Source organism: Macrobrachium rosenbergii, chromosome 9 (genome assembly GCF_040412425.1).
Source record: "Macrobrachium rosenbergii isolate ZJJX-2024 chromosome 9, ASM4041242v1, whole genome shotgun sequence".
In the NCBI taxonomy this organism is placed as follows: domain Eukaryota; kingdom Metazoa; phylum Arthropoda; class Malacostraca; order Decapoda; family Palaemonidae; genus Macrobrachium; species Macrobrachium rosenbergii.
Window position 1 is genome coordinate 43,042,307 of NC_089749.1, and position 10,932 is coordinate 43,053,238.

Here is a 10,932-nt window from a genome sequence, read left to right on the forward strand (position 1 = left end):
TTATCAGCTCTCGACTTTGATTTGAGACCGAAAACTTGAATTACACGTTGGTTGTCTTATCTTCTACCAGCCAGGTAAGTGCCCACGGATGACAGAACACACAAAACACATTACTCAATGTGTCACGGACTCAGGTTCCTTGATAGCACGGGTTGTGACACCAGTTACTCATATTAATAAATAAGCCCTTGATATCAGTATCAGAGGTGGTGGAGTACCTTGTCATCACTGGGACGGAAGGGTAGGAGGGGAGGAGGGTGCCAGAGCCAGTAGCGATGGACTAAACCTCCCATGATTGGCGGAGTGAAGTGATTTTTCGATAAGTGATCGTGCTCTTTTTTTTTTTAATCAATTTCCTTATCAACTACGAATTCGACGTTTGGTCCCCGAAACACCAGCTATTTGGGGTTTGCTTTTCTTCAGTCGCGCAGGTGGCAGCCAAGTGTGCGGGCATGAAGTTGTTGTGGCCTAACCAAAGACTGACCCTGGCTCTGCTGGGGTCGCTCTTTCTAGCGAGTCTGGGGGCGGCGGGGCCGCGAAAATACAAGATTCACGATGAACGCGAAGCAGAGGAATTTATGAAGGAACTGGACGTTAGGTAAGGCATCTATGAAGGAATTTAACATTAAGTAAGGAAACTATGAAGGAATTGGACGTCAGGTAAGGAATCTGTGAAGGAATTGGACGCCAGGTAAGGAATCTGTGAAGGAATTGGCTTTATGGCAAGAAAGCTGAGAATGAACTGGACGCCAGGTAAGAAATCTATAAAGGAATTGGACGACAGGTAAGGAATCTGTGAAGGAATTGGTTTTATGGCAAGAAAGCTGTGAATGAATGGGCATTAAGCTAGGGATTAACAAAAATGGCTTCAGGAATCAATCAACGAAATGGAATTAATGAAGACATTGGATACAAGGAGCACATGGAAAAAATCAGGGGTACGTTCAATGACACAAGAAAGAACTCTGCGAAAAGTCACAGATTTTTAAAAGAAACCAAACACTAAAATATGAGTTCAAGGAAGAATTGAGTGTAATTAAAAATTTACGAAGAACCTGGCATGTGTGTGTGTATGCATATATATTTCTTTGTTGGTTAGTTCCGGTAATTCATAATGGTATACAAAGACAATCTATTAGAATTTTCATGCTTCATCAGGATTAAAAGCACAGGAGCGAGGTCAGACGGGAAGTCTAAGCGGTTTAGGTTGTTAGGGCCGTAGGAAGACGCGTGACACAAATGCGAAGACGAAAGGAGAAGGAATAAAAGAGGGGAGTGGGTGGACACTGAAGTACTGAGACTGGTGAAGCGAAGGAAAAGAAGATGATTGCCTGATATCTAATTGTAAAGTAATAAAGAGACGAGTAAACCGTGTAAGACGAAGAATAAGCTTTCTCTGCACTGGGCAGACACAGCGCCTTGAACCTGCTTGGTCTCTGTGAAGAGACGAGGGGCGTAGGAGAAGCGCAGCGATGCTGTGAGTGGTCTGATCTCCTCTGATGGTAACACAGATGAAGGATGGAAATTCAATATTTTAACACGAGATGACAGACTCACGATAAGGGTCGACTCTTGATTCTGTCAATTGAGCCCAACGCGTGCGATTTTGACGAGAAACGACGCTCGCTTCTAGTGCTTACAGCTATAGCAGTAAATAAAAAAGAAGCAGTTTCAAAGAAAAGGCACTGGGCAATAGCAATAGAAAAGGAAAAGTAACGAACGATAACAACCGAAAAGCAACGAGGAACACAAATGGAAAGTAACCAACAACAGGAATATTAAAGCAATGCGTAATATCTATAGAAAAAAATTAATGAATGATAAAGAACAAAAGGGACTGAATGGTGCGACATATACTAGTAGGAGTGGCATCAGCCTGCAAGTCTTAGGGACAATGTCCAAAGCAACATCAGTAAAAATTGCAAAGTGTTTTAGCCATCCTTTTAAGCTTAAGTGAATCCAAGACAGCATTCAAGCCAGGTTGAGATGAAGGATTGCGAGGTGAAGGCTAGTGACGAAAAACCGACGCAGCCTAGACTTATAGAGATGTAGAGGGAGATTCTTTATTTGAGATATCCAATTAAGTTTAAGGTCACACGGGTTCATTAACTGAAAAAAAACATCAGAACACGACAGTGGGAGAAAGTAATTTCAAAATGTTGTTTGTGCGTTATCAGGGGACGACTATGATTTGGAGGGCAACTGAGCATTTTCAGATGATAACTGGGCGTTACAAGGTAACGAATGGCACAGAAAACACAAGAGGCTTGACAAATTTTTAAATAATTTTTCTACAAAAGTTTTGGTTCTTATGAGTCTAGGAGAAGAATCGAACCAATGGCTCCTGTCATGTCCAACTTACAAGCCACACATATACATATAAATAACTATAACATATATATATATATATATATATATATATATATATATATATATATATATATATATATATATATATATATATGAACATCTGTGTAAATTACCCCGTCTTTCACTCATACTCTCTTGCCAAGGTTAGGAAGTGAGAGAGTGCGGCTAAGGAGCCTAAGGTAGAGGGAAATGGAGCAGTGTGTGTGTGACATATTGCAATTAGGCTTTCAGTGTTGGGATGTGAAACTGCTGATATTATGCAAGTTCTGCGCAGGCCGTTCAAGTATAACTCAGTTGAAGTAAGATGTGGTAGCCTCATCCTGTGAGGGAAAACAGCTTAATAATGAAGTATACTGTTTATAGATATGTAGATACAGTAGATACCTAGTCGAAATACGGACAGATTCTGCGCACGTCTACACAGAGCTGCCATCGTAAGTATGGATATTGTGAGATTATCAGAGTAAAAAACTTAAAAGAGCTGCATAAATTCAATTCATAAGTAATTTTTTACATAGGTAGCGAGGCTGGAGAGAATTTATATCTGTTCGAAAGATGTCTGGCGAGGTGGTGAATGGAATTTAACGAAATGAATTTGACGGATTGTGGTGAAATGGGCCCAAGAAAAATGCTGAAATTTTTTTTAGTAGGATCAGCCTCCAGATGGCTCTCAATCTTTACTGAGCACATGCTCTAATTCGACTGTTTTTGTTTTGAGTCATTAGCTGCTCAGTTCCAAATCACTTTCATCAACCGTTCTTTTATATAAAACTATATCTCGTATCTGGTCGCAGTTTGGTCTTTTCAGAATGACTCTTCTTCCTTTTCTTCAGATATTCTCACGAGTGCAATTTGGAGACGCTGGCGAGATGGGACTACATGGTCGACGTCACGGACGCTGATAAAGAAGCCGCGGCTGTAAGTATGGAATGGAATATAGAATTTAGGCCAAAGGCCGAGCACTGTGACCTATGAGGTCATTCAGTGCTGAAAGGGAAATTGAGAATAGAAGGGCTTGAAAGGTGTAACAGGAGGAAAACCTCGCAGTTGCACTATGCAACAAGCGTTGGGAGAGGGTGGATAACATGATGGAAGAGAATATGAATGGAGGTACAGTAAAAGGAATGAAAGGGGTTGCAGCTAGGGGGCCGAAGGGACGCCGCAAAAGAACCTTAAGTAATGCCCACAGTGCACCGTGTAAGGTGCACTGGCGACACTAGCCCCCTACGGGTCGCGGCTGTAAGTGCAAAACATGAAGCTCAGGCAATGCAATAATTTATTGCTTATTTCTTCTGATTTCGTCCTCTTGTGCACATCGCCTCCGCCTGTCCTCTCTGATGATTCTCTCCTTTCTTCCTTTTCATTTGTCTTTAAAGATAAGACTATGCACATGTGTATAACTTAAGGCCAATTTCATACATTATGAATTACAACGATGGTAAAGGGAAAACTACCGAATAGTCTGCAACTGACACAAAAAAAGTTAAAAGCACCCTGCTTAATCTACTACGCGATATCAAACCGTGTTAGATGTCGAAGCTAACTGCACTGCGTGGCAAAATGTAAGAAATTTGTTGCGTCATTCTTTTATATATATATATATAATATATATATATATATATATATATATATATATATATATATATATATATATATATATATATATATATTATATATATATATATAAAGAATGACGCAACAAATTTCTTACATTTGCCACGCAGTGCAGTTAGCTTCGACATCTAACACGGTTTGATATCGCGTAGTAGATTAACTTTATTATTTGGTGCTTTAACTTTTTTGTGTCAGTTGCAGACTATTCGGTAGTTTTCCCTTTACCATCGTTGTAATTCATAATGTATGAAATTGGCCTTAAGTTTACTTATCTGTTTATTTATAATTTTGGTGTATTTATCATTTACTTCAACTGGTCACGTATCGAATTTGATAAAAGAGGTTGTTCACAATCAACGCAATAAGGGATGGCGTCATACCGAGCTGAAGCAATGTTTTAGAGATTTCATATTTTATATTTTGTTGACTTATCATGAACGTCATGGAATGTGCTTAGTCAGATATTACTATCACGTTGCCGTACTGCGCTAGGTGTTGTATTTGATTGGTTTTCCAGCGAATTTTTTCTTGTGTATTTGCGCTAGTAAGTTTTTGTGATTTCACAATGTTTATACAATGGACATATATACATACATGCATACATACACAAACACACAAGCACACTCATATATACATATACTGTACATACACAAACCCATATATATATATATATATTAAACATCAAACCGTTTCTCCGATTATTGTCAATAATGTCACTCGCTAACCTAAGGCAGTGAATTACGTACTTAGAATTCAGCCAACTGTAGTGGGACATAGCCCAGGTGGACAAGGGCATGGGGCAAGTAGACACATCTTAATGAGGGTATGGGGCTAGTAAATACATCCTAACGAGGGCATGGGGCTAGTAGATACATCCTAACGAGAGCATGGACCTAGTAAACCCATCCTAACGAGGGCATGGCTAGTAAATACATCCTAACGAGGGCAAGGGGCTAGTAAATACATCCTAACGAGGGCAAGGGGCTAGTAAATACATCCTAACGAGGGCATGGGGCTAGTAAATACATCCTAACGAGGGCAAGGGGCTAGTAAATACATCCTAACGAGTGCAAGGGGCTAGCAAATACATCCTAACGAGGGCAAGGGCTAGTAAACATATACTAAAGAGGGCAAGGGCTAGTAAATACATCTTAAAGAGAGCATGGGTCTTGCAGACATATCCTAACGAGGGCATGGGGTTAGTAAGCACATCCTAACGAGGCCATGGAACTAGTAAACATCCTGAAGAAGGCATGGGCTAGTAAATACATCCTAACAAGGGCATGGAACTAGTAAACACATCCGAACGAGGGCATGGAGCTAGTAAACACATCCTAACGAGGGCATGTGGTAAGTAAATACATCCTAACGAGGATATGGAGCTAGTAAATATATCCTAACGAAGGCATGGGACTTGCAGACACACCCTAACGATTCATGGGGCTAATAAACACATCCTGACAAGTGCATGGGTCTAGTAAACACATCCTAACGAGGGCAAGAGCTAGTAAACACATCCTAACGAGGCATGGAGCTAGTAAACACATCCTAACGAGGGCATATGACTAGTAAACACATCCTAACGAGGTCATGTGACTAGTAAACACATTCTAACGACGGCAACGTCTAGCAAATACATTCTAACGAGGGCATGGGTCTTGCAGCAAACCTTAACGAGGTCATGGGGCTAGTAAACACATCCAAACGAGGACAAGGGCGAATAAACAAAGCCTAACGAGTGCATGGGCTGGTAAATACATCCTAACTAGGGCATGGGGCTTGCAGACACATCCTAACGAGGGATTGGGGATAGTAAACACATCCTAACGAGTGCATGGGGCTAGTAAACACATCCTAACGAGGGCATGGGGCTAGTAAACACAGCCTGACGAGGGCATAGGGCTAGTAAACATATCCTAACGAGGGCATGGGCTAGTAAACACATCCTAATGAGGGTATGGGGCTATTAAATACATCCTAACGAGTGCATGGGGCTAGTGAACACATTCTAACGAGGGCATGGGGCTAGTAAACAGCCTGACGAGGGCATGGAGCTAGCAAACATATCCTAACGAGGGCAATGGGGCTAGTAAATACATCCTAACGAGGGCATGGGGATAGTAAATACATCCTAACGAGGGCATGGGGCTTGCAGACATATCCTAACGAAGGCAAGGGCTAGTAAATACATTCTAACGAGGGCATGGGGCTTGCAGACACACCCTACCGAGGGCATGGGGCTAGTAAACACATTCTAACGAGGGCATGGAGCTAGTAAACACATCCAAATGAGGGCATGAGCCTAGTAAATAACTCCTAACGAGGGCGAGGGCTAGTAAACACATCATAAGGAGGAATGGGCCTCTAGTAAACACATCCTAACGAGGGCATGGGGCTAGTAAAACACATCCTAATGAGGGCATGAGCCTAGTAAATACATCCTAACGAGGTCATGGGGCTAGTAAACACACCATAAGAACGGCATGTACCTAGTAAACACATCCTAATGAGGGCATGTGACCCGTAAACACATCCTAACGAGGGCATGTGACTAGTAAACACATTCTAACGAGGGCAAGGGCTAGCAGTTACATCCCAACAAGGGCATGGGTCTTGCAGACACACCGTAACAAGGGCATGGGGCTAGTAAACATATCCAAACGAGTGCATGAAATACATCCTAACGAGGGCATGGGGCTTGTAGACATACCCTAACGAAGGCATTGGGCTAGTAAAATCATCCTTCAGTATTTACTGGAAATCGGGGGCTGGCACAATTCTCCAGATCCTCCTAACGAAAAATGTTTGTATTTGAGTACGTTTGTGAAACAGTGTCAGTTTATAAATGAATATCCACACGGTCATTATTTCCCATTTGGCCTTCCGCAGAATAAAAGAACAAACTGAAGTACATTAGCCTGGTGCTATTTTAAGTGTTATGTTTTCTCTTCACATTTTTAATTAACATAAACAGATTAGATTTATCGCTCCTTCATGTGCCTAATCAGCAATCATAATCTAATTTTATCTTTTGTGGCAGTCGTCCTCAGTAAAAGACGTTCGTTGGGGTAAAACTTTAATCTTTTGTGATGTAACACACATTATCTGAAATATATAATCTATCATCTGCTGATCTAATTACGTAAATCTGGAAGTAATGCTTTGATAATGAAATCTTCCACTTTCATTGCGTTGAAGAATTTAGGGGGGGAGAGAGGTGTTTGATAATTATAAGATATTATCGTCGAGATTATTTGTTCGATAATTACCAACCTTTGAGAAACGTCTTCCCAAGAAGGCAAATACGTCAACACTAGATAATAAAAAGGAATGAAACAATTCGAACCCAAAACGATCTTAATCATCCCTTTCTTTCGCTAATGTTTGGACCTATAATTTGCAAAGCATGAATACAGAGCACAATCTTCTGTGTGAGTGTTGGGCTATCATTTTGAAATTAATTGTATGCAATCTGCTTTTCTTTTATCATTTGTAATATTTTGTTTACTATTATTCTCAGTATTATTACTGTCCTTACCATTAATGAATATATACCATTTGGATATTGCCGATTATCATTTTTGATCAGGTTGTCTCATGTATCCTATCCAGACTGTGTGTATTGACTCTTTGTATATTCCGTATATGACCTTGAGCTGAAATAATAATAATAATAATAATAATAATAATAATAATAATAATAATAATAATTATTATTATTATTATTGTTAATAATCATTATTATTATTATTATTATTATTATTATTATTATTATTATTATTATTATCATTATATTCAAATTTCTCCCTTTACCTTTGGACGTTTGATCACAGATATTCTAATGAGCACCCTTCCGGGGTGAGCATTACAGCGTCGGCGACCTCCTTTTTCAACCACAGGTTGTTGAATTTTGACGAAGAACTGACCACTTACGCTTCTTATTTTTTGGCCTTTCTCTTTCCCTCGTCGCCAGCTGCAACCAATAACAGTCGACTTATAACCAGGAAGAGAATTCACTGTTGAGGCTATTATATTCAATTTCTTTTTAGGAGATTGATCACCAAGTTATTAATAATAATAATAATAATAATAATAATAATAATAATAATAATAATAAAGCACTTAAGTATTTAAGATACACAAGTTAGGCCAATAATCATGAACTTTATAGGGCGAACAAATGTCTTAAAAACGATATATAACTGCAATTTTATTACATACATATAGCAGATAAAGAACAAATAATAATTATTATAATCATAAGTCATTAAATGTATAGACACTAAAAAAAATCTGCTTAGAAACAATCCAGACAGGTGGCAGATGGTGGTGTGCTCAGAATACCTTTTACCTAACGCAGTAATCAACGAGATTTTGCTCTTGAGACTATCGTTTAGCCGATAAGGGTTACTGGAATCTGTTAATAACGGCGTTGCTTCTTAATTAGCAGATGTACAATGGCGACATTTGCGCATGAACTAATGTAGACATACAGGGGTTTCCTTGTTATTTGTCATTTTCATACCCTACTTATTATTTCCAGACTTTGACTTTGAATAAAGCAATAAGACATGATGATGGAACGAAAGTTCCAAAGTGTCACTAACTACATTCAAATGGAACAAAAATTTTGCTCTCCTGTAAATGCTGAGACCAGCGAATGGCTCGCTTCCAATTTTCTTTCCAATATACATCGAGTCCATTTCAAGCGCATCTGAGCCGTCGATTTCCACCGGCCGCATATCTTAATCATTACGAACAATTTAGGTACCAGGACGTCAATGCTGCCCAAAAAGTGAGGAGAAATTGGTGCACTTTTAATATCCGTAGGAAAGATTGAGAGGAGTTACCAGAATTGCTTCTTAAACATTCTCTTATATTAATTAGTCATCATTTTTGTATTTGTTACTAAAAATCGATACAAAGAACAGGTTACGCTAATCTGGGCAACAGCTTGAGGCAATCAAATGTCCATCGATAAAATAAAATAACTGACGTAAACATATAAAATCATATTTACCGAACTTTCTTTTCCATGAAATACTGAATCGCAGAAATGATGTGAATGCCTGACAAATTAAATAAATATAAATATAGATGACTTATATAAAAAAAACTATTTTGTCCACCTTTATTTGCCAAGAAGGGCACTGGTATGATTAACACTCCACCGATATCGGTGCCCAGATAAGATACATCGTTCATTTTTAACATCTGAATCCTTAACCAGATAAGTCCTTAGGAGATAAAACTTTCTTTGGGGAAGAAATGAAGTTGTGGTGAGCAGATATTAGAGATAAAGGGTCTTCTTCTGGTAGGAGTCCTTTGTGTATGCGCGAACGAGACGGGCGAGGCTCCCCGAATCAACACCCAAGCACAAAGACTTCAATCCTGGATCCGCATCTGAATCCGAAATGATCTGAAGATGTAGCTAACTCTTCCCTGGACCTTAGCCCACCCCTCCACGAAGCTTCATCGAAGGCCATCGACAATTTTTGAGGATACCTTCCGAACAAACTGAAAAACAGCCTTCGTTCGCTCAGGTCTATAGCACGTGCTCAGAGACATCCCTTCATTAGCTAAGGTGAACCTGTTCTTAAAAACAGAAAGCTTAGTCGATTCAGAAAATGCAAAACGCTCACTGTAGGGGAAACAACTCACTTTCTAGAAGTGAGCGGAATGAAGGACTAGAGAAAACTGTCGAGTTTCGTGAGCGCGGCTTCTTCAGCATCCTCGATAGCATATGTAATGATGTCCAAGATTTGCTTTTGAATATCATTAAGTACTTCGGTTTCTTATTGCACAATTATATATAAATAAACATACTGACATTTTCGTTAAGGCATATCACTATTATTATTATCCAAAATGTGCAAACATCCATATAGAGCTAAATAAAACGACCATGAAAGCTATAAAAGCTTCCACAGACTAGACGGAGAGGTATGACAACCAGGCTACACTTCCTGTTTACAACTCATAACTTTTAAAAGTGGGTTCAAAGTGTTAATGCCTGTGTTTATAGATTTATATTAACTGCATTACTGCTTGTAACCTATTAGGTTTTTTTTTTTTACTTCTTTTAGGGTCTGTAATGAACATAAAATTTCAAACTGACGAATAAACAGTTATATATATATATATATATATATATATATATATATATATATATATATATATATATATATATATATATAGATAGATAGATAGATAGATAGATAGATAGATAGATAGATAGATGGATAGACCTGGGGAAAAAAATAATATTCATCCCCACAATCATGCTTCAACTGCTGAATCAGAACCCTTCTGCTGAAAATTTCTTAAACATTAACCGCTTCAAATAACTACGAAGGAAGCTCATGAGTACCGCAGTGAACTCCCCGGCACACATACCCACATCCTTACCCCCATACCACCCCCACCCCCGTATTAACGCTAAGCCGTGGCAAAATATTAATCTTGGTGGAGTCGCTCTTAAACCACCTACCCAACATTCTCTCTCTCTCTCTCTCTCTCTCTCTCTCTCTCTCTCTCTCTCTCTCTGCAGTATGTTCCTTCCTCACAATAATTCCGAATCATTTAATGTCGGTTTTTACCCGGTATGTATCCACCTGCGCGTCACCTCCGAGGTGCTAGTACTAAACATGGCGGAAGCTCAATGGGACGCCGTGTTTAAGTACTAGCCCCTCGGGGATCAAAGTATTACATAGCACAATTTCTATATATATTAATAAACGATATCTTTGATCCCCGATGGTTTAGTAGGCTACTAAACACGTCGTCCCAATTAGCTTCCGCTATGTTTAGTACTAGCACCTCGGAGATGACGCGTAGGTGGATACATATTCGCTCAATGTCTTTGTCAACATATGTCTACCATTCTCTTTCCATAGACTTTTTTTTTTTTTTGCTATACTCAACTTTCCTCATTGAGAGAAGGGCGGC

The 10,932-nt window shown here is 39.3% G+C and overlaps 1 protein-coding gene across 1 annotated transcript in view; it reads left to right on the forward strand.

Annotated features, from left to right (window-relative positions):
* The first annotated feature begins 402 nt into the window (after positions 1-402).
* LOC136841739 (angiotensin-converting enzyme-like) overlaps positions 403-10,932 on the forward strand; it is a 45,460-nt gene continuing 34,930 nt past the window's right edge. Inside the window, exons 1-2 of the mRNA XM_067108993.1 lie at positions 403-598; positions 3,204-3,288. Coding sequence (XP_066965094.1) covers positions 453-598; positions 3,204-3,288 — 231 coding nt within the window. The 5' untranslated portion in view covers positions 403-452. The remainder of the gene's footprint in view (positions 599-3,203; positions 3,289-10,932) is intronic.